General features: G+C 46.2%; 1 protein-coding gene across 1 annotated transcript; it reads left to right on the forward strand.

Moving 5' to 3' along the window:
* The first annotated feature begins 3,605 nt into the window (after positions 1 to 3,605).
* On the forward strand, positions 3,606 to 24,115 carry LOC149358986 (MFS-type transporter SLC18B1-like). Its single transcript, XM_089571171.1, has 13 exons — positions 3,606 to 4,178; positions 5,472 to 5,567; positions 8,362 to 8,435; positions 10,073 to 10,220; positions 11,372 to 11,440; positions 13,656 to 13,758; positions 14,035 to 14,183; positions 14,831 to 14,929; positions 15,781 to 15,869; positions 16,790 to 16,885; positions 16,969 to 17,043; positions 18,573 to 18,666; positions 24,005 to 24,115. Exons 1-13 carry the CDS (start codon positions 3,939 to 3,941, stop codon positions 24,068 to 24,070), a joined length of 1,398 nt encoding a protein of 465 aa, XP_089427297.1. The 5' UTR covers positions 3,606 to 3,938; the 3' UTR covers positions 24,071 to 24,115.
* Positions 24,116 to 25,048: the final 933 nt, after the last annotated feature.

Consider the following 25,048-nt stretch of genomic DNA (forward strand, 5'->3'; position numbering starts at 1 on the left):
TGAAGCCTGTGTATTCACTACCTGCACGGTGAAATGAGAAGGAAAAAAAGTAGTTGCAGGTTCTACAGGCGATATCATTCAACCTTCGCACCAAAATCGAAACTGGTCGGCAAAAGAGAGACGGTGACGTCGATGTTTCCGCCTTCTCTGGTGACGCAGCGCAGCATTATCGCCGGCGCTATTACACTGTACTTCCTTCTCCTCTCTCTTCTTTTTTCGACACCAACTTTCAATCTTGGGGTCTGCAATCTGCGCTAGCCAAGCGAGAAACTTTGGGTGTCTCCCGCGGCCATGGTAAAATGTCGTGTCGTGCTGACAATAGCCACTGTTCTGTACATCGCCTTTCTTGAAATGCCCAGGCCTCAAAATTTATTTCGAGGGGTCGAACGCTGGTAAGTGTGCACGCCTGGAAGGAGCACGCCTAAACGGCATTGCAGGTTGAAACAAGATTGTCAGTTCTAAAAAATAACGGACTTGGTGACAGCCTGTTCATCTCCTCAGCAAAGCTCTCGTCTAGCCGCGCAACACTACGCTGCTCAACACCCGGATCTCTGTGTTCTTTCAAATCATCGTTTATACGATTTTTCAACACGTTTAGTAAGCGAAGGGAGTTAGTAAATCACCAGTGAATAGTTCTAGACCGGCGTCCAAGCGTAAGTCCATGGCATCCAAGCCGGAATCGAGCGTGAGCGAAATTGCGACGCCCGCCACAGCCCAGCCCCCTTCAGTGCGGAGAGTGCTTGTAAAGCTTCGATTTTACCTATTCCACATCAGCTTGCATCAAGAATTGCCCGATAGTGATCTTGAACCAGGCCTGGACTTCTGCAATTTGCTTTTAATCCAAACAGACCGCGACCCTGAATTCCTCAAAAAGAATGTTTAGGTTGACCAGGCGCACATCTGCAAAAATACAACCGCCTGCACAATGACCGTTAAAGTTCGAGCGTTAATACCTACTGGATCCGTCTGCAGAAACTTTAATCAAGGTGGTCCGCCAGCATTTCGTGCGGAATTTTTAGTGACGGGATCATTGGCGCAAACGTCTTTATAGAAACACTGACCGGCAGGCTCTACACGGAAGCGTTACTTCATTGAGTTGTGGACGCCTTTACCTCCGGCCTGCCGCTTGGTGCGCTTAAGGATAGATAGTTTCAGTACGATTGCGGACCTGCGTATGGTTCTTCAACTGCTGCCCATTTTCTTGAGCGCAATTTTCTAGGGTAGTGGATAGGACGTTGTTGCCTCGTTGTGTGGCCGCGATCGCCTGATTTGATCCCATTCGAAATATGGTGGCGTGGGGTGCCTCCCAACCCCGGAGAAGCAACGAAGCTTGGTCACGTAACCTTGTGAGGTGATCGCTACCTACCTACCGGATTGTGAGAAAACTAACCACACTGGCAATTGGCAGCACCTACCATCGCAGGGCAGTGCGCATCCCTTAACTGCTGCACCTTTGCGCATGGAGTGGTTTGAGAACTACCAAGGACGTATGCATGTAAAATTGAGAATGACCAATTCCGCATATATGGCCGTGCACTCGTTAACGCTACCGCCTGATATCCTTGAGGCAGAGCTGAAGTGTCCCCTTCATTTTTTTTCTTTTAATTGGTTTCAGCACATTATACCTCGCGGCATGGGACGGCCCATTTTGTATTTCAGTCATTTTTTTTCCCAGCCCCAATTAGCATTAGTTTGTTCGCAAAGTTATACTACGATTGCCGGGCACAGTAAGAAAGAACAATAAGGAACAAATATTGAGGAGCATGTCATATGATAAGGAACCCATTTTTGCAGCTCATTTATGGTCGGCAACTGGGCCTCTACTGCAGCATTCCAGGAGTGCGAAAGGGCAGAAAATTAAGACAGGATGGTATTACGGCATACAACTCGCCTTTGCCCATATTTACGTTGCCGTTTGAAAGAACGAATTGCAATGTTTTAAGTACCTTGAAGTTTTTCTGTTTCCTCCACTCTACGTTCCGTGAAAGGAGCTCTCAACACATATTGTGACTAATAAATAGATTTATCAGTTTGTATCCTTTCTTAAAGATCATTTTTGAGGTAAAGAGGGTTTTTCGCTTAAGACTCTACACAGTTTTTTTTTAAATAGGCTTTTTGTGTTATAAGGGCGTTTTTTTTTTGGCATAACATTGTCAGCGGAGTAGTAGACTGGAATAATCTAAGGCGTGCTAACTAGAAGGCTGGTTAACTAATATTGAATAGTTAACTTACTAACTATTACTGTTACGGTCTATAATTATAGACAGCCGTGTAGCCCACCGTAAGTAATATACATATCAGTTTTTCGAATTTCGAAAATACAGTTAGGCTCGGCGCTGTGGCCCAACTAATTTTCGTGACATCGCACTAAAATACGCGCGCTTTCGAGAAGCAACTTCTCCAGTGCCCGTAACTCATTAAAATAACCAAATTTGTTGAGTCACAGCGCCAAAGGCAAAGGCGTTTTCGCCGTTCTAAAAGCTGATATGGCTGTTGCTTACGGTGGGCTACACTCCTGTCAATAATCAAATAACCAACGGTAATAGTTATAAAGTTAACTATTTAGTATTAGTTAATCAGCCTGCTAGTTAGCACGTTTTAGACGTATTCCGATGTATTACAGCGCTGACAATTCAAAGAAATGATGGAGCATTTATTATTGTTTCAAATCAATATTTTAAGTGGCGATTTTTTTCACCCTTTTTTCGGATATGCATACATTTATAAATGCAGAGTGCCACACGATTGGAAACATGTCGTTGGTTTCACCCAACTGCGGTTTCCCGATTATTTTTAATCATCTGACAATTTACGAGAAACTCCCTGTATGTCAGCTTGGGTGCTCATGAGCCTGCATTCTCGACTACACCGAGCTATGAGACCAACTGGCTGGGCTGGCCTCGTTCTTTCCACGGACAATCAATGAGTGGAACAGGCTACCAGCCGGCGTCACTGAGTGCTGCACGGAAGGTCAATTCCGCGCATTTTTATCTGATGTGTGATGTGGCGCGCAGTTGTCTTGCGCGTGTCTTTTTTATTTCATCAGTGTTATTTTATTTGTGGAGCATGGTTGTCTTCCTTCAGTACATATTTTTCCTCATCTATTAGTTGGGTGATTGTATTTCTGTTATTATGTGTACTTTCGGCCAAATGAGAAGAATTTATTGTGTTTCCCCCCCCCCCCTGCAATAATGCCCTTGGGCGGTGCAGGTATCTGTAATAAATAAATAAATAAATAAATAAATAAAAAAACTGGCGAACACACTACCCGTATTCAGTTAGTCAAGCCCGCGGCAGCATACGTATACTCGTTCAAGGAAACCTCGTCGACCACCTGCAAACGAAATTTCCAAACGAGTTAGTCATCAGCAGAATTCCGACGTACACTCCTACACGCAGCCACAACACGCATTGCCTGACGTTCTGATCCTAATACTTAGCGCTAAGGACGCCGAAAGATGCGCTTTCTAACTACGCAATTGGCAGCTACCTTTCATTACGAACAGTTGCAGAAAATAATAGGGTTCTTTTTTTTTTCTTTCGGAAATTCCTTTAGCGCAGCGCGACATGAACGACACATATGATTAACCCAGAGCCGTGTGCCCAGCTCCAGCGCCTGTAAACGAATTCTGTCGGCTCCTCATGCGAGTAGTGCGCATTCCGTGCAAAGAGGCAGCAGCTGTAAGAATATTCTGCTGACGTCAGTACGTGGCATGCATTTATAACGCCACAAACATTCGTTCCTTCCTGTTGCGTGTAAAGAAGAGAGTGTATAAAACCGCTGCATGTCGCAATACGCCTCCTTTGTGCGCAGAGCACATTTATCAGACCCATCAGCTCCTAAAGCAGGCAGTACACTGTTGAAACAGTGATCCTCGGCGCCAAACTGCATATCTTACTGCAGAAGAGCAGCTGTTTTCCCTCGGAAAGCAAAGGCAATGGTGTTCACCATAGAGGCGACTGAAAAAGAAGGGGAACTCCGCAAAGGTCACGGCAGTGTGTCGTTGGTGGGGACGGAAGACGCTGCACCGGGTAGCGAGCTACGAGGAGAGTCGGTGCTTCCGGCCAAGACGTCCTTACATTGGTTACGAAGTAACCTGTGGATACTGCCCCTGACGCTCACTCACATATGGCTGTCGGCCGGACATTCTTTGTTGCAACCTTTCTTCCCACCGCTGGTGAGTACTGTTTCCTATTATGCAAAGTAGGGAGTGCTGTCACCTGTTACGCAAGACGCACTTTTGTACGCACTCTTTTTTATCGGTTGTCTTTTCTTTGCGGAACGCAAGCTGAATATAAGGCATAGGTCGCTCAGATGAGCCCGCAAAGAGAACATTTAAACGGCTTAAATTAGAATTCGCGTGGTGAGGCCATTTTATTGCTAACGGAACGAGATGGGCATACGGTAGGCTTCACGATTAATTCACTTCCAGGAAATACATAGGCTCAGCCTAACCCGTTCATTTAACGGGGCATAGTAGCTATCGAGTCGCGTGGTTGGGTGAGCGTAAAGTTGGAACTAAAACCGGTACAGGTTTCACCCTTACTTCATCGCTCTACGGCAAGGTGCCAGCTGCAATGCGATATCCGAGAGCAAGACCGCAAGGTATAAGGAGTTGCACTGATGAAAGAGAACTTTTAATCATGCTGCTGACTTTTCAGACGGAGGAAGGCAAGTGAAGGAGTGGAGGGACGGCGGTGCGCTTCCTGAGCACGCTATCAACACGAGGCTTACTGACCTGCGTATCTGGTAGCGGAATTTTTTCAACGAGATGCAACCATTTTGTCCCGTGTTCTTACCCAGAAACGTTGGGCGTCACTGTCGTAACGTAATAAAAGCTAGGAAAGGTTAAAGCACTGCCCGTCGGGAAATCGAATTAAATTCGTTTATTCAGATAGTGGAACGTGATACACTTCAGCCGCAAATTCAATGCCAACACGTGCTCACCGGTGAAAATTGTGCAAGTGTATTGCTGGAATGCTGCAAATATTCTAAAAGCAAGCAAGCGGGTAGCGAGTCAGAGCCAGAAAAAAGGGCGCGCGCAGTGGAGTCACTAAAATATGAAAGAAGCCAGTGAATACGTTGTGGACGTTATTGTTAGAGGATAAGTCTTCACGAATAATTGGCGTCTGTGACATCTGACACTGTAGAGTTTAGAAGGCACATTGTGACTGTGTGTGTTTTATATTTCCACACTCTGCACTAGATATCACATAACACTGTCTCGAACACCAACTCGGTCAAATCATTTTACTGTATTTCCTTTCTTTCTGATGGCAGTACTACAGCTAGCAGTAAAATGCTTATACTCGCGGCTGCACTGTACGCTTAAATTTCCCACTCTGTGTTATAGTCTCGACTGAGGAGGAACGTAGACTGGCACTCTAATTGATGCCGGAAAAAATCTTATGACTCAGAGATCTGATATCTATGCAGCATCCATTCTTTATTTCTCGTGCTTTTTTTCTAGGCAACAGCGAAGGGTATTCCTGCTTGGAAATATGGCTTCACGTTTTCAACGTTCAAGATCGCCGTGGCCGTCGGCTCAGTGATTTCGGAAAGACTAGTATGGCTTTCGGTTCTCATTTGAACGCGTCATCCAGTGCAACCACTTGCTTGCATTCCAAGGCAGACATGTTGTTGTCTGTAACGAATAAGACTTCACAAGAAAAAATAAAAACGTTTGTCAAAGTTCTCGTTTACAAGGACTCAACCATAAATGAAATATGTCCTGTTACACAAAAATAATTACAGTTGAGTGGAAGAGGAATATAACTTTTATAACTGCGAGTTTAAAAGTTGTAAAAGTGGCATTATGCTAGATTGGCATAGATGAAAGAGTGTTTTGAACAAAGTGAGCGCAGAAACCATTGACCTCCTCTTTTTTTCTACTTGCCAGCTTTAAGCTCGTAACCAATGGCGAACAAATATACCAGGGTATTAAGTTTCCGACATGTGCAACGGTAGAGGATCTTATAGACGTCTGGAGACCCGGATTACATTTGCAAAGCAATGCTATCTACTGGCCGATTGATATACCGTGCATTCTAGAGCTGTCCTCTAGGAGTAATAATTACAGCGCTCTTTTTATTTCGGATTCGTTAACATTACTGTAAAGCGTTCATAATTTTCCTCTGCGATACATTAACCCACGCCACGCATACTATATCACGCTAGACAAGCAGAACTTTTGTCTTGCGGAAATTTGCACTTGTTAGGGTGTTACAAGGACCGCACACACAGTGCCTTGAACACTAAATGAATACTTTACCGTCGGCCAGCATTTGGTTGTCATCTTGCCTTTCATTACGAGACGAAATGTGCATTGTTGTGTGCCAGTCGCAGCAATTTTATTCATTCGCTTAATTACTCTCAAAGGCATAAATTCTCATAATTATAGCTTTGTGGAGCACTTCGATGTGAATTATCCAACTAAATCCTAATACCGCTTCCCTCAGTAATGTTAAAAAATGCAGTGTGATCGAAGCCACATATATTGCGACTGTCAGTACTTTTTCTTTTCTTTACCACCGCCGTGGCTTACTGCTTATAGTCTGCTGCTGACTTGAAAGACAAGGGTTCGATCCCGGCCGCGGCGGTCGCATTTCGATGGAGGATTTCAGTGGATGTTAAAAGACCCCAGGTGGTCGACATTATCCGGAGCCGTCTACTACGGTGTTTTTTTGTAGCCTGAGTTGGTTTGTGACGCTAAAAACCCGATAAACCAAACCGAAGTGTTTAAGTGTTGCGGTTGTACTATTTTGTCGAGATGTTCCAGTGTACTTACCTTCAATATTTCTCCATTTCACTGTCCATGATCAGCAGAAGTGAAGCCACGCTTACGCTGTAACCAAGATCGAGCACTCGATGTGGAGCTCTAACAATAAAATAGAATGACAGAGAAGAACCGACTAAACTGGAAGGTGGACGTTTCGGTTTAAACGAAAAAAAGAAACAATCAGGTTTAGCCGAATTCAGTTATTTAAATTCGGTTTCAACCGAAAAAGGTCAGTATTCTTGACATGCAAGTAATAGTTGATGACTGCTGATAGCGAGTTACGCTCAGTCAAGGATGAAAATTACCCAAGCCTGGAAGCGAGGGGCATGATGCGCCGATGGTATTGCTGAATAAGCAGCGTATTTGAGCTGTTTGAGGTATTGATCGGCCATCTTACTTGCCTATGCGCACCGGGAAGCATTGCCTCCTCGCAGCCTTCTAGCTAAGCGCTGTTCGCTATTATCAGCTGCTTACAACAGCTGGACGGTTATGTAGGTTAATCAACTGCATGTAAGATACTGACACGAAACGGCACATGGACGTCAAAAAAAGTATTTTCTGGCTACCGCGACGATGAAGTGGAGGTTCCATCGATGCTGTAAACAGCCAATCCCCCGCCGTGGGTATGTGCCATTAACCCTGATCACATCGTCAGCATCAGCAGCAAACAGGCAGCCCAGGCGATGCACTGCTCTCGCACTAACCCCATGCCAACAATCCGCCGATAACATGTTACCTTAGTTCTCAGAAGTAAACATCAACTTCAATTTTTGTCTGCCGGCTATCTCATTTAACTTCAGTTTCCCTTTTAGTGAAAATAGCGAGCAGAAGACCAAGTACAGTCATTTTTGCGTTAATTTCTTGTAAATAAATTGTCCAGGATGACAAAGACACCGAAATAGATTTTAATTGACTTTTGAACACGCAGAATTTCTACATTAAATCGCCCAAAAGAGTCAGTATTTCGTTCGTTGAGAACAGCCAAAAATTAAGTTCTGAAATTAAAGCTGGAAAAAATCCGCCCAATTTCCCAAAACAAAAAAAAAAACGACAAGTCCAACCCCTAGTTTCAACATACTGGTCAAATTGTGCATTGGCTGCCAACTTCCATAACCAAACGAGCTATATGGACAGAACTGACGCAGCTACTACAAATTATTTTAAATATCTAAACTAGGTACCATTAAGTTCTCGATTTTTTACATTCCTATATTTCAAAACTGGTGCATTTTTATGGTCACCAATACGACCTTAACCATTGTTTCTCGCCAGAAAATTTCACAGAGCTGTGGCGTTGGTTCAGTGGGGCGTAATGCTAGACGCCCGTGTACCGTGCGATATCAGTGCACTTTGAAGAGAACCCTAGGTGTTCAAATTTACCGAGAGCCTTCCCCAACGGCGCCCCTCGTAGGTTGAGCAACTTAAAGACGTTAAGCCTCATAAAAAAAAACTGAAAATCTCAAAGAACGCATTCACGAGAATTTGGAACACGACGTCTCAAAAGCAGCTCATGTTTACTCTGCCTCTTTGTGCGAGGATGGAAATGGTACTCAATATTATTTTTTTCTTTGAAAAATTGCAGATAGCATGGACATCGGCCAAGACTGTGTACTTTATCGGAGTGACAGGGTTTTTCCTGGCCTGCATAAGCCTGTCGTAAGTAGTATAAATCAAACTGCCACTAGTCGTTACTTTTCAAAAGACGGCCGGTACCTGTGATGCTGTTCTGTGCTTAAACACGATAGAGCTGGGGTCAGCTGATACAGGGAAGAAACTTATGACAAACATAGAGGGTAAAAGCGCCATGTGACTGGCTACAGTCCAGTGACCCCAGAAATCACATCTAAGCGCACGATAGAGAAGGAAATTTCTAATGAGGGATCGTTAAATCGTGAGAATATATAGGCCAGAAGGGCCGCTGCATTAACGACAGGGCACGTGAACATGAAAAATCGTTGGAAAACGGAGGCGGGTCGAATTTGCTCCTGCACTGCAAAGATTGTAAGTGTGAGCCAGTGCTTAACGGAATGAGGGTTCTGGGCAGGAGTCACGACCAGGTGGCACATGAAATTCTTGAGGCTTCCATGATCCAAAAGAAGGACAGCATTTGTGTTAGCGACACTTCGGTATCCCTCCGTCAAAATGAAGTGTCTTTTCTTGACAGTTTTTTGTGATGCGACTTTTCAGCCATGAATTTCTTGCGGTTGTCTGTTGTTTGTTTAGGGGGGGAGTTAATTTTGTTATTGGTTTTGTTTTTGTCTTTTCCTTTTTGTTGTTTTTTCGAGTTCTGACTGCTTTTGCTTCACATGTTTGACTCTTCTTTTGCTACGATTGTCATTTGGTTCTTACTTTTATTTTTGGTGTTTGATTTCTGACTGCTTTTGCTTCATATGTATGACTCTGCTTTTGCTACGATTGTTTGACACTGCTTTTGCAAAGAGATGGCCTCCTCTTATGCCTTTTATTAGAATCTGCTAGTTTATCTGCAGAGGTTAAAGGTTTCTTGTCTGTTTTTCCTGACGTTGCTGCTTCTTTTCCACGTGTTGGGTTGAGAGCGATAATGCGATGAGTCTCATGCTTAAGCTGTATGTTTAAATAAGCCACCTTACCTTATAATAAACAGTTGGTAGTGTGCGCATGTGGTATCCCTTTCTTGTTAGTGTCCTTGTTGCGCCAGCGTTCATTTCATCATGCACCAACTCGCCCCTCAGGCCATTCTTCTGATGTGAGAATAGAATCCAAAATCCACTCCGCAGTGTGCTGATGACGGCTAAGGCTACCACTACGCTGACAAGCGAGGCAGAGCATAAGGGTCGGCCACAACCAGTCGATGCTTTCATTTATCTCGTCATTAGCTAGCATTCCTGACGAGCATGTCTGCGGGTCCGGGATAATCCAAAACTGTTTTAACCTATGGTACGGCTTAAGAAATGACCACCTGTTTATCTCATGCGGCTCTGCTCTCTCGCACCACTGCATGGCTTGCCTACAGTGTGCGCTCTTTTAAAATGGTTGTTTTTCTAGGGACTAGGATAAAAAAATTTCAAGAGTGCTCCGTCACGTTTCCAGCATCCCAGCTGAAATTCTTCTCTCACAAGTCTTCCTCGCCTTCCTGAAATGAAATCGGAAGCTGTTTGTACTCCCTGACTGCGAGACAGCTACACTGCTCCGCAGTTCTACCGCCCTTAACATACAAGGGATTTGCCATGGAGCAAGAAATCGCATAAGACACAGTATGATTTCGTTTAGTTCCAACACATTAATCGCTTTTCTGTGCCTTTTCTTTTTTCCAGCCTCCTTTACTGGTGCCCCACTGCAGAGGCACTCTTTGGCGGGTCCGTTGCAGCAGCAGCGCTAGCAGGCTGTATGGAAGGCATATACGTAGTCACACTCTACGGAACCTGTACGAATGCCTTCAGCTACAACGCAGGAATTATAATTGTAAGCATACGGTATCGGTTATACTCTCAAATCGGAAGCGTTATTCGTTTGACGAAAAATTCTGAGTGTATGCAGCGTTCGTCTTTAACTTCTGCGTTGAAAATACTTTGCATTGTTCATATGAACAATAACGAATAAAAGCGCACAAGTTACAAATCATTCTGACTGCGCCGCGGCTTTATAATTCTGCGGAACATTTTTAGAATCCGTTCGTAAGCTGAATAAATTAACGTACACTGTGCATACAATGTCGTTTCTCGCCTAATAAGAAAGCAGCCCCAACTTTAATAATTGAGTTGTGCCAGGACACTTCCCGTAGGTCTCTGTTTTCAGAGCAGCGCACTATTTCAATTATCCACATTAGAAAAGACCAGTATAAAAACCAGACTGCCCATTGAAAGCAACACACTGAATTTCCATATGAATACATTGACAGAAAGCTGTCGAAACTAACATTTAGAAATACACTGTGAAAATTTTGCATCATTTGAGCACGTATTGTTGCACCGTTGTTTTTTATACGCGCAGCCTGAGCTTAGTAGCGTCTAGTTCTTTCTGTGCTACTTCGTAAATGAACATGGTAGCCCTTAATGTCTTGTCAGTGATTCCAGCGCTCAGTGCCTTTCCAGCAATGTACCTGCGGGCTTACACGTCTACAGGTCCTTCTGGAACAAAGCAATTATACTTCCGCCGAAGACAGGGCACACTGCTATGCAAAACAGACGAACACACGATTACGTTATAGTCTCAAAAGCACCAACCCTGTCATGCAGTCTTGTCGAAACTAATTTTAAGCTGGCCCAAGCTGTTAGAGCTATCAGTGGCAAATGTGCAGATATTTACCTCGAAGAGAACTCCAAAGTATCATGTCATGGTTACGCTCAACGTAAAAACTTCCAAGCTGAACCACACAGCTTCAATGCATCCTTATGTATTGGACCCACGCACGCGGATGGAATGGTTAACGAGACCGATTGCAGTAGCAATCACTTTCGTTCTGGGATATACCATACATTTATCTAAAGAACAAACCTGGCGAGGAACTGTAATTCCCATTGAGTTTTTCCGTATTTTTCTTGTTCTGTAGTCGACTTTTGTCAGAACGCTGAAAACAATGTGAATAACATGATGCGATTTCTCTTTTCTTGAAGGCAACAATAGACTGCATGTTTGGAATTGGTAGCATGCTTGGTTCAGTCATTGGTGGTGCACTTATTGACGTAAGTATTTTTATTTCTCATCGCCAGGTACAATGAACTTTGCTTCTTGTATAGCAAAGCAAAATAGCTTTTCGTTACTACCGCATAAATACTTTGGTCCTTTTTTTTTCAATATCTCTATCACTAGCTGTCATACATATATTTGTGTTGAGATTTATATCCTATTTTTATTGTAAAACTCCCAGGATGTAGGTACATTATCCCTGCTTATATTGTTAGCATTTTAGTTTTAATATTCTTTTTGTTACTGTTTTCAATCAAACATTGAGAGAATATAAAGTGTGTACTCCATTCATAAACGTGCTAACTGAATAACAAACACGAAAGTGGCAAATAGCCTACCATTACTTGCCATTTCTGCAGCCTATAGCTAGAGCTATTTATTTTGATCCACAATATAGAGTTGTTGAACCATATTTTATATGCCGGATCTCTGGCTAACGTTCGTGCCGCTGTTTTCTTGTCTCCTCGGAGAAATGCATGAAAGAGTTCCCGCATTACTATCTGCCTGATGTCTGACGTTCATCCTTTTAGCTCTGCAACCGCATTGCAGCATGGACGCACGCAACGCGTTTGCGGAACAGAGCACCTGTGCGCACATGGGAATATATGGCGGTGAAGTAAAAATGGCTCCCCACGTGTTCACTCTGGCGGAAACGCCGCAGGTGACTGCGTATAAAGCGGCTCTGCGCGAGTTGTCTGACGTTCACAAGGAACTTCCTGCGTAGTGGAGCCTTTAGAGTGTACTGGCTGTAAGATTAGGCACTTTATTTTCTGTGAGTCGCGCCTGAATAACTTACATTTAAATTACAAATATCGAACGTGGTCTGAAGGCAGGAGTCAGTATTTACTTGCACGTATCAGCTTATCACTTATCACTAGCTGATAGCACTTATCAGTGCTGTCAGCTTTAACGTTCAATCAACACATGTGCGCCTGCCAGCGTAGCAATTCTGTCATAAACGAAGGCTTATCATGCAGCGTGCACAGGTTCGAATCGGGCATTCAAGCTGTGCTAGCTACGTTGCTTTCTCTCCTACTCCGGGCCAGAAATCGCTGTCTTTGAACTAGAAGTTATATCTCATGTCAGATATATCACGTGTTGGAGCATCAAAACATATCGCAAATAAAACTATTAGGAACTGGCTCGCACCCTTTAAGTCAGGCATCGTGATGATGCCGCGTACGGCAGCAAAAGCGGCGGCGAAACTCTCACTGTCCTGTCAAACCGAGAGCTTTGAGAATTCGCTTGCGAGGCTTAGCTAACGCCAGCTGCATTTCAACTTCTGCACCAACAACAATCGTGATCTTTAAAGAGTACGTGCTCCATGTTGGAACTTCTTCCACTGACTGGAAGCTACGAGCGCTTTGAGGACGGCTGCCAAATCACTCACGAGCCAATCAAATTTGTCTGGAAGCCGTTGCCTAGACCTCACAGCTTCCACTCCGCTGGTAGAAGTTGTGATATGGAGTATAAACGAATGCCAAGACGTGCACAGATGGCATTTTTTCTTCACCAAGGTACGTTCTGTCAGCACGCTTCACGCATGCGACGCGAAGACGCTCACACAAAACACTGCTCTCGTGAAGCATAGTCATAGCTTTCTGCAATGATTATGATAACGACTATGAGGAAAGGAGAGGCGAAGCAACTCTCTCACTCTCAGTGAACACCTGACCCACGCCATGAAGGAATAGACGAAGAAGACGTTGAAAAGAAGGAGAGAGCAAGAGAGTCGCCATATAGTGGAAAGATCGGGAACAATTTCCCTGCTGTCTGCACATTTCTTTTCATCTGCATACAGCCGCCGTGGCCAGCATTCGAACCCGCGATGTTGTGTTCAGAGGCCGAAGTCTACACCGACTGACGACTCGTGGAGGGCTGTATCTTTTTGCCGTTAAATTAGAAGCTCATATAGTCTTCGCGAAGAAGGTACACGGCACACTTCAGAAATGTTTTCTCTAGAGCATTCAAACTACGAGCACACGAGCATAAGTGGGCATGTGAGGATACCTATGAGTACTGTAAGAATATAGTTCGCCGACACCTATGGTTACACCCACTTGCATTTTTAGCGTAAGGTATGTCAGAAATTGAGTCTTGCAGAAGTTCCTTCTCTCAATGTATATGGGTCTCGTATTCGTTGTTCAGATCTTTATCAGTCATTTTGGCTGGTGGTGGTGTTGGCATTAAATTATTTCTTATCTGTTCCAGCTATGGGCGTTTCCTCTACCATTCTATGTGTTTGGCACACTGCTCATGTCTATGATGCCGTACTTCATAGTGAAGGGAACGGCGCCGCAAGTGCAAAAAGCAGGTGAAGTATTTGACGCCTCACAGTTCATGCGTAGTTCTTTCCTCCCGACATAGTTATTGAAGCAGAGCTTTCACTACAGCCGCTGTACTTTTGAAAGGTAATGAATTACTGCATGGCCACTCTAGGTATTAGTGGTTCCACAGGTAAGAAGACGGGTTATTTCATCTTTCCTTGTTGCAACAGAAAAAGCTGTTCAAATGCGGCCAACAAATAAACGGTGGTTAAGAAATATGTTGCAGAGAAAATCAGAAGTTGCAATATCGTATAAAATTTCAGATCTACCTTCTTCGAAGGACGCCGAAGTGCCATTAAGCTACTACAGACTGCTGATAAATCCTCGTTTCATGATCAACATGGGCTCTCTGACGCTCAGCTTCGTCATGTTCGGATTTAACGAACCCACATTAGAACCCTACATCAGCCAGGTAAGGATACCCATCTAGAAATATGATTTTAGTGTATACATGGGAAACACGCAAACTAAATCGGATCAAAGAACACTGAAAACGAAATTTTTCTTATTATTTCTTATTAGTTTCTTATTATGTGAAAGCGAGAGGTTTACTTATTTTAAACTTCTGCCTCCTCCGGGGTGCCGGCTGCAATGAGGATATCTTGCCGCAGATTTTTCGTATTTTTACAGTAATGTTTTTCTTTCTTTCTTGTTGTTTAGTTGCTCCGATGTAAGTCTTGCGTTTTACTTCATTGAGGTATTTCGCCTAAAGGAATGAAAAGGACACATGCTTCTTTCCAACATCGTGATTTTCTTTTAACATTGTGTAGGAATAAAAAATTAGCAAACATTATTTGTTTAAGAGGCGGATTACAAGTTGTCGAACGTTTCTAGTCCCATACTTTTTTTTTTTGAAGTAGCCCACTGCGCTGCGAATATCCCCATTAAAAACAACAATAAACCAAACTCCTAGGCGTATGCACAACCCTGAACTGATGACCTGGAAACATTAGGCACCAGTATTTTGGTATAAGCTTGTTCTACAAATTTAAACCTTAATTGTTCAAAACCGTATTTTGCGCCCTATACCGGAATCTCCTTTGTGTTCCTTCCTCCCAGTTTAACTTGAGCAGCACCGAGGTCGGTGCCATCTTCATGGCTTCCTTCGGTTCCTACTCACTGGGCTCCATTTCGGCCGGTCTTTCCTGTCACCTCAAGGTTCGTGAATAAGTTGAATTTTTATCCCCAGAACTATCGAATTTCCTTTATACTCGAAGGACTCATAAAAATTATTGATGTGCCTTGAGAACATAAACAAATCAGCATCTTCAAGGCAGTGCGTGAGCAATCGCAGTGAACTTGAGCAAACTGCCGCCTTATGAATGGGGCAGTCACTTGAATGATGAAGAGGGTCCTTCAGCCTTGCAAAAACACTCTCAGTTTCGTTACAAATCTGGCTCTTTTGCGTTGTAAATGAAAGCAAGTTCGTGAATGTGCAGGCTTATTGGCAATAAGGAGTAGAGCTACATTAGAGCGGCAACCCTGGATGCGGCGCAGACAGAGCCAAGCGAAAACGCAGATACTACGAAATCAGCAGAAGACTTTGTGCCTCACTCAGGGTCCGCGGTCTGCGACTCGTGGCCATTCACTTATCAAAACGACTCCGGAAGACTCTTACATGTACGGCTGCGGGCAAGTATCGATTGGCCACTGGAGTAGGTTCACAAAACTTTTCTTGAAGAAGTGTACTTTGTGACCGAAAGGCAAATTATTTTTTTAGGCGCCGACAGTTCACTTTTGTCCATGTTGTCGAGATTGGCCACCTTTTGTGTCCAGTGAAATCACGCGGCAGTCTAGCTCCGAATAAAACATTCGCGATCCGTCGCTTATAACTGTATAGCTGGCCCTTATATTTTCCTACCTATAATTTCCGTCTCTAGAGTCAATCTGAAAGTCAATCAGCGGATTAAGTTTGCTCGCAAACGGGCAAACGACTGTTTAGGCGAAAAAAAAAATGAGTAAGCTGACTGCTGTAACTTGCACTTATTCTCGATTTTTATTTTCTTCAGCAAGACGCATTCTTTGAATTTTTCGGCGTCATCCTGTCTGCGGTTTCTTATTTCGCCGTTGGCCCGGCTCCATTCCTTCCATACGATCCGTGAGTATCCAGTCCGACAGGGAAGATTTTTGTGCAAGTAACCATGGATGCTCTAAAACGTCAGCGACGCGTATAGGGCACATAAGGTGTATAAAAAGTATATGAACATTTCCGCTGTGTGCAGGCAGATGCCAAAACACCTGCTCATAGGACTGTTGCGAGGAGGCGCAGAAAGCTCGCAGTGCAACTCCCACCGTGTCAGCGAGAGGTGCACACCACATCAAAGTGTGCAATACGGCGACGCTAAGGTAGCGCTTATTGAAAAGGTCTATAGCAAAAACAAAAGTCCGCAGAATTCAGCAGAGAAGTCTTATTAAAGTTTATAGAGTGTTTTTGCCATCCTTACTCCAGCCTTTTTTTCTTTTCATTCAAACCCTCACACGTCAAAAATACGAGCGCACGTGTCATTTTCTATCCCGGGACTCCAATGCGCACGGTGTTAAGCGTCTGCGTGCAATATCTTCAGCCCCGTTTATCCCGAGTTCTTTCACCTGAATGACGTGGTGATGTTTCTCGCTATCGATCATTATAATTTTTGATTGCTATGTTTGTCGTTTATAGTGGATATGCAAACCAAGGAAGAGCCGGCTGAAGGCGTTACAGAACGTCTAAGGACTGCCCTCCTATGTGAAAATAACACCAAATTCATAGCATTTGAAAGCTGCGATTGAAAACAAAATAATTTGAAATAGAATGTCTGCACTATGTACAAAATGGCTAGCAGCAAATTCTAATGTATTGCTATATATTACGGTACAGGGAAACAACAAATGCATGGCATGTTACGAAATGTACGTGTGTGTGAAATCAGATTAGTTTGGAACGCATAAAACAAAACATAAAGCAATAGGAAGACAAAAATATTTTGCCATGCTATGCAGTCACTGTGCCTGCAATTTTTCTAATTTCTCTTATTCCAGAGCTGTTTGGTTGATTTATTTTTCCCAAATATGCGTTGGCTTCTCATGCTCAGTACTCTTTACATGTCCATATTACAACGCATACAACGTAGCATTGTGAGTAAGCCTCTCTATTCTTAATCTTAACTGCATATGCGAATCATGAGAAATGTTTGGAAAATGTTTTCTTTGAACCGCAGGGAATGCGGTTATCCAGAAACAATAAGCACAAGTGCATTTGTTTCAAGCTGCGTTTTCCCGTTCCAAATGGTCGGGTGAGTAGAGCGATTCATTGTAAAAAGAGATTATGAGGTTATTGGAATGACAAAATTTCCAGCGCTCTAAACCTGCGCTTGCGGGGAAAGGTCAAAGCGTAAAAAAAATAATAAATAGACGCAACTATATACTTATTTGGAGCTGTACGGAGTACTGAAGCTGTTGTCGCAGGAACCATAGCGTTGGCTCTAATCGCTGGCTTTCCAAGGTACGAAACTTTAGGCCTAGCTCTCGGTGCCCCGTTTCATGTTAAGCGTTGCGATTATATTGCTTGCTTGCTTTTTTAATGCGCTGTCAGCAAATTATCTCGCCAAAAAAAAACATATATTGAGCGTAGACCTAGGATAAAAATTGCCTCCAGCTGCTTAGAAGCCGATGAAACTAGACGGTTTTTTTTTTATATATTCTGAGAGATACTAAGGCGTAAACACGAGGGGCCAGAATATGAAGGGGTCGCGCAACTAGCAACTTTTATTCATTGAACTGCTCCGCGTTATTTGTGGCTGAAATACCTTGTGGCTTACTATAAGAAAGCTGCGACATCGCCCACAAAAAGCCACGCACAGCTGCTTTACTAGATTGCAAGTTTAGTGAAGGCATGTTCACACATTCGCCATGCATGTAGGAAGTCAACAGCCACCGAAACCAAGGATTGTAGGGGGTGTTTATTTCTTTAATTTCCTGGTAGTGATCAATGGCAGATCAATAGCGTAATTATTTTATTGCTTAACGATGATTGATTAGAAAACAGAAGAAAAACAACCACAAGCCGCCGGTTGGATCCGAACCACCGACCTCCGAATTTCGCGGCCGGTACTACGTCCGGCGTATTGGACGAGGGTGGCGCTGGTGAACACTCTCAAGGTTCGGTTACACTGTACATAAGTAGCCCCGAAAGAAGAAGACTGGACAGCCGTCGCCTTATCTCAGTTGGTAAAGCATCGGAAGCGAAAATTGGAGGTTTTTTGTTTGGACCCGACCGGCGGCAAGTGGATGTTTTTTTTTATTCTGCTTTCTAATCAACTAGCTTTAAGTGATAAAATAATTACGCTATTAATCTCGTATAGAACACCACCAGTAATAAAAAAAAAAACATCCCCTATCTTCCTTGCTTTTGGTGTCTGTTGGCTTCCATTATGTATCATAACGAAGCCCTCTTTACCCTTCCCTTGCCTACTCCTTTCACCACGCATGTTAGCCTGGCGTTAGCCAGCATGTTAGCGTTTCATGCTGCATTTCAATAAACGATCGTGCAAATACAGATTTGTTCTGAAGAAAATGCAAACTGTTACGTAGTCCACAATGAACCGCATATGCTTGCTGGATGCAATTGATTGTAACCGTGTTTGTGCTCACGGAGCCTTGGCTTTAACAGAGACTTTAGTATCGAGATAAAAAAGGACTTTAGTAAATTCTTGCGTCGTAAATCTCTGCTGTTAAATAAATATTTAAATTTCATTATAGTATTTCTGACTGCAAGCACGGTGGATTGCCCCGCCCCCCCCCCCCCCCCCCCCCCCCCTTGCAGAGCAATCGTCGCTCCGCCAATCGCCGGTTACATCGTTGAAGTGGTCGGATTCAGAAACGGAAGCATGGTCATGTTCGGGATTCTTCTTCTGTGGGTAAGAGTTTAAGCTTCCCAAGTTAAATACTGACCTTTAAGCTGCCACGAAGGATACTATAAAACAGCGCAAAGCACAAGACAAATCCATGCCTTCTCCAAGCTGCCTTGCTCCTTGGTTATCGAATTCTGAATTCACTGAGGCGATTACGCCAGCCAAATGTGGCTGATTACCTCAAGGAAATATTCCTACCCCTGTCACACGGCAACTTCAAACTCACATTAGGTATTCGCGGGAAGACAGCTCCAGGTCTCACAGCTTGTACGGAGGTTTTCTCAGACACAATCAGGAGCCCATAGGCTTTAGTTTATCATCATCACCAGCCTTACTACGCCCACTGCAGGGCGAAGACCTCTCCTATATCTCTCCAATTAACCCTGTACTGTGCCAGCTACGGCCACCCTATCCCCGCAAAATTCTTTATTTTATCAGCTGTGCCTTTTGTAGATAAGAAAAAGGGTCGTGATAGAGAAACAATCAGACGCCTTTTTATCTACTGCGCATGATTTGAGTCGTTTTTTTTTTTATTCTTGAAGCAATCGATTGCATGCAGCTATGAGACTCGAGTTGGCGCGTTTGTCAAGATTAAGAAAAGCCAGCCAGGTTAACCGTTCAACGCACTGAGTCGCGAATTCGTGACACATCATTTGCACGCCATGCTATTGATGCTGCGGGGAGCTTGCACACTAAGTTTGGTGTCAACATGTTTCAGCAGCCAGTGCTTTCCTAGGAAAATGCTTGGCGTCTCTGTGAGGGTGCGTGAAGAGCAAGGGGGTGAGAATGTGCAACTTCCGGCCAGTGTTTAACAACTCCTCCTCTATCACTTCCTGAAAACTGTATTGCGGGAAAAATAGGAAGATATCTGTTCGATAAAAAAAAAAATTCTACTGCCCTTTAGCCTTCGATTTGGTTCGAGGTCTTAGAATCAGCCTTTCATCCAACTCGTACTAGCTGCACAAAGTGGACAAAACTCACGCTGTTTAAAATTCAAGATAAACTCATTTCTTAATTTATATATTGCCACGCGCCTAACGCGCCGCGCGGCCGCAAGGGTCCTTTAAATTTTTCAGCCAGCACAGCGAGTGGTGGTCGGTGACGATACGAAACGGTCTGCCGTAGAGGTATGGGCGGAACTTGGCGGCGGCCCAGACTACCGCTAAACATTCTTTTTCCGTGGTAGAGTAGTTCAACTCAGCACGCGACAGTGCGCGGCTGGCGTAGGCAATTACTTTGTCGACACCGTTTTGCCGCTGAACTAGAACGGCGCCAAGACCGACGTTGCTCGCATCCGTGTGCACCTCCGTATCGGCATCTTCGTCGAAATGTGCCAGGATGGGCGGTGATTGGAGTAGGCGTCGTAACTCGTCAAAGGCACTCTGTTGTTCGTTGCCCCAGGAAAATGACGTGTCATCACGGGTTAGGAGCGTCAGAGGGCTGCGAGCTGGGCGAAGTTTCTAATGAAGCGGCGATAATAGGAGCACAGGCCCAGGAAACGTCGGACTGCTTTTTTGTGGGACGGGACCGGAAAGGCAGCAACGGCAGCAAGCTTCTCTGGGTCAGCGCGGATTCCGTCAGCACTAATGACGTGCCCGAGGAACTTCAATTCGGTGAACCCAAAGTGGCATTTTTCTGGTTTTAGGGAGATGTTGGCGGATCGAACGGCTTTGAGGACAGTCCTAAGGCGGTGCAGATGTTCCGTGAACGTTGCGGAAAAAATGATGACATCGTCAAGATAAACAAGACAGGTCTGCCACTTCAAACCGGTGAGAACGGTGTCCATCATTCTTTGGAACGTGGCAGGAGCACAGCAGAGCCCGAATGGGAGGACGCGAAATTCATACAGCCCGTCCGGTGTAATGAAGGCGGTTTTCTCACGGTCCCTCTCATCAACTTCTATCTGCCAATAACCACTTCTGAGGTCGACCGAAGAGAAGTACTTGGCTTGACGAAGTCGGTCGAGGGAGTCGTCGATACGCGGGAGCGGGTACACGTCTTTCTTGGTCACACTGTTCAGCTTCCTGTAGTCGACGCAGAACCGTAGTGTCCCGTCTTTCTTTTTCACGAGGACGACAGGAGACGACCACGGACTGCTTGACGGTTGGATGACGCCGTCTGTGAGCATCTCTTCGACCTGTGTTTGAATAGCATCTCGCTCACGAGGGGACACATGATAGGGCTGCTGATGGATGGGTCGGGCTCCTTCATGCGTGATAATGCGGTGTTTAACTATCGACGTTTGGCGCACTTTGGACGACGACGTGAAACATGCACCAAACTCCCGCAAGAGGTCCTGGAGTTGCCTCTTTTCAGTGGGTGGAAGGCCAGGATTTATGTCCACGCTGGTGACCGCTTCGGCGTCAGCTCCAGGTGTGCCCTCCGCACAAGCAAAGCATTCGGCCACTTCCTGAACATGGTCGACGTAAGCGATGGCTGTGCCACGGAAGAGATGTCGATGTTCATTGCAGAAGTTGGTGACAAGGACCTCTGTACAACCGTCATGAAAGGATCCAAGGCCCCGTGCCACCGCAACCCCCTTAGTGAGTACAAGGGAGACATTAGGCTCGACAACCCGGAGTCCCCTATGTGGCTCGTCGCAGGTAACTCTCGTGAGAATGCTGGCACGTGGTGGCACCGTAACGTTATCGTCGGCGACTCGCAGGGCGGACCGAGAACCCTGGTGCGCAGGTTCTTCTGTGGCCATTGCGGTAGAAAACGTCACCAAGCGGTTCGGGAGGTCTATGATCGCACCGTGCTCGCGAAGAAATTCGATGCCAAGGATGACATCGCGAGAACATTCGCGGAGAACGAGAAAAGTGGCAACGAATGTGCAGCCTCGAACCGTAACCCGGGCCGCACACATGCCGAGTGGTGCGACAAGATGTCCGCCTGCCGTGCGTATGTCGGGACCGTCCCAGGGTGTCGTCACTCTTTTCAGGGCCGTCGCAAGCCGTCCGCTAAGGATAGAGTAATCTGCGCAAGTATCAACCAACGCGCTGACCTCCTTTGTGTCGACGAGAACAGGGATATCCAAGGAGACCCTGCCTTCAGCACGGCCCGTCGATGGCTGTTGTGGAGGATTCAGTCGGTGCGGCGGCGGAACCTGGTCGGCGACTGGGGTAGCGCTGTCGGAGTGATTCAAGCGGCGCGTCGGGGGAAACTGTTCGGCGATGCGGCGTTCGGCGTCGGGGCGATTGGGTCGGTGCGGCGGCGGAAGCGGGTCGGCGATTGGGGTTGCGGCATCGCGGCGATACGAAAGGCGCGTCGGGGAAAACTGTGCAGGGATGCGGCGTGCGACGTCGGGGCGATTCAGTTGCTGCGGCGGTGGAAGCTTTCCGTCGGAACGGCGTTCGGCGGCCTCGCCTCCAAAGGCCGCCGGAGCTAGTTTTCCCGACGAGGGCTCGAGGAACCACGTTGTCCTGAGGCGAAACGGGACCCAGAGGGCGAAGACCGGCGTGGAGAGGGCGATCGCGACTCGCGGCGCGGAGGAGATGGTGAACTACGCTGGCGGGTGACATACTCGGCGATGTCTTGAGGGCGCTCTCCAGGGCGTGGACGGGGGCTGTCGACAGAAAAACCGCGTAGACCCATTTCGCGATAGGGGCACCGCCGGTAGAGATGGCCGGCCTCACCACAGTGGTAGCAGAGCGGGCGTTGATCCGGAGTGCGCCAGAGGTCAGTCTTCCGCGGTGCCTGGCGCCGATCCGCCCAGTAAGGAGTCGGCTGGGCAGAGTGCACCGCGACCAATGGTGCGGTGTAAGGCGAAGGCCCAGGAGATGGGGCCGTGCGGCGCACGACGTCCGCGTACGTGACTGGCTGGACAGGAGTCGGGTACGGCGCGGGATCGTATGGGGTCGGTTGCGGCGCCGGCACAGCTGCAGCGTCTTGTGCCCTGAGTGCCTGTCGGACTTCCTCGCGGATGACGCTGGTGACGGAATCGACGCGAGGGGCAAAGGTGGCTTGAAGGTGCTGCAGCTCCTCGCGGACCACGGAACGAATGAGTTCGCGAAGGGAGTCCGCATTCGTCCTGGGTTCATGGTCGAACCGGTCCAACGTTGATAGAGTCGACGTTTGGCGCAGTTGCCGGTCGTACTGATGGGATCTTTGCTGCAGCAATTTCTCCATGTGCACGGCGTCGGCCAGGAATTCCGCGACTGTGTTGGGCGGGTTCCGCACGAGGCCGGAAAAGAGCTGGTCTTTTACGCCGCGCATCAGGTGCCGAAGCTTTTTTTCTTCAGGCATGGCCGGATCGGCGCGATGGCAAAGACGCTTCACATCCTCGACGTACATGGAAACACCCTCACTGGGAAGCTGAATTCGAGAGGACAGTGCACGCTCTGCGCTCTCCCGGCGGTCGCTGTTGGCGTACGTACTCAGGAGCTGACGTCGAAAGTCGGGCCACGTAGAGAAAGTAGTCTCATGGTTTTCGAACCACGTTCGTGCAGAGTCTTCAAGGCTGAAGTAAACGTTACGCAGCTTTGTAGCGTCGTCCCAGCAGTTAAAGGTCGCGACCCGTTCGTAGTGAGCCAACCAGTCTTCGGCATCTTCAAACAGGTCGCCGTGAAAGGGCTTAGGCGTGCGTGGAGTCTGAAGGGTGAGATAGGTGGGGCTGGCTGCAGTGACAGTCGTAGGCAGGGCTGGCAGTGGCGTCGGCTTGAGTGAAGTGGTAGTTGAAGGCGCGCTCACAATAGGAAGGGCCTCGGGGGACAGGCCGCGGATCCTCCGGCTGGCACGATGGACAGGGGTGGTCACAAGAGGCGGACGCGTCGAGTCGTCCTCAGGAGTAGGGAGCATCGGCCGCACCTCCACCAGTGTCACGACCAGAGGAGCCGTGAAGGTAGACGTCGGGAAGAACCCAAGACCGGGAGCCTTCTTTTAATTATGGAGCCAGCTTCCACGACACACAACAGAACAGCGCGCCACGAGAGCCCACCGCCGCTTCGTCGTCGTCTTCGACTCAGCGCGGAGGCCGCGCGGCGCGTTAGGCGCGTGGCAATATTTCCTTTCGAATGTGGGTGCATTACCGAGCAAAATATGCAAGTAATATTTTTGTTTTTTAGTTTGATTTCACCACAATTTGGACATAAAAGGTGTAACAGAATCCAATTGTGTAAAGCAAAAGGGAGGCATGCAACCCTAAGCTAAATGCATGTGAGAGTCAGTAAGAAGATGACGACGTTGCAATGTAGGTACTGCGATTTATGAACTTTATAATTTCAAGGTGGTAGTGGTAATTGTGTTAAGAAAAAAGTGGGGTTTTGAACCTGCATGGCCTATGACCTGGATGTTCAATTAGTGTTCCGTCTCTACTACACAGCAGAGGTTTCCCATTCTCTTGCAGATGCCGTTCACTTTTGGGCTCTGGATGAGCGCAATTTGTAAAAAGATGAAAAAGCAGGCTGCCTGAGCTCAAAGAATTTAGGAGCTTGCGAAAAAATATCGCCGACGCCCCTCCCGGTAGAACATCAACTCCAAATGAAATTTGGAGAAAGCACATTCTTGTATCACATTTCAAGAGCAGCTGCGTCACTTCAATACAAATCTCCAATCCTTTGTAATAGTATGACTGACTATTTCCTCCGCAAAGGTTCGAATAAAAACACAAGCGACCAGTGCGATTTATTTATGCGACAGAGTATGCGTCATCATTAGTGTTCCGCCCGGGTGGAGCAGATCTGCTGCTGTGGCGTTCAGACCGTGCAAGCGTATGACACGCCGTACCTCCAATCCACTCTCCCCACCTGCCACCCCTCGCCAGCCATCCTCTCTTTGTCTCCCCCCCCCCTCCTTTTTCTCTCCCTCCTCTTCCCTGGAAATGTAGAGGGATATTTCCCTCTTTCGATTTTGCCACCTGCCAATCGAGGCTTCAGTTCGATGGACGAGCAGATTTTTCCGACATTGGAGCTTTAATGCTAACGCATTAAAACTTTTCAGGGCGAGTCTGGCAGTTGCACATTTTTTACCCCTTCATACAAACCATGCTGCCATGCCCATATGTGACTGACACGGTTCTGCTGATAAACAAAACCGCGCTTGCTATAAACCAATGGCATCATTTTCATCCTTTTTCACTAGTTGCACTTAAAAGGTAAATACACAAGTAAGTAAAAGGAGATAAGGGACCACATGTCTACATCAAATACATTCCTCCAAATTTGAGCGCATTATCATTTTCCAACCTGTCATTTTTTTGGCTTCAAGAAGGTGTGAAGGTAGAAAAACCGTAAAACGGATATCGAGAAAATTCAAACAAAAATTCGCTCCTTCCCATTGGCTAGGTGCAAAGCAAACGTTGGACTGAAGACGCTTACCTAACGACGTCAGAAAAAAAGAGACCTGTCAAAGACAACGCGTCTAGAATTTCAAGCGCTAAACAACGACTTTC

The sequence above is a fragment of the Amblyomma mixtum genome, chromosome 2, assembly GCF_055824585.1.
Source record: "Amblyomma mixtum isolate Tamu chromosome 2, ASM5582458v1, whole genome shotgun sequence".
In the NCBI taxonomy this organism is placed as follows: domain Eukaryota; kingdom Metazoa; phylum Arthropoda; class Arachnida; order Ixodida; family Ixodidae; genus Amblyomma; species Amblyomma mixtum.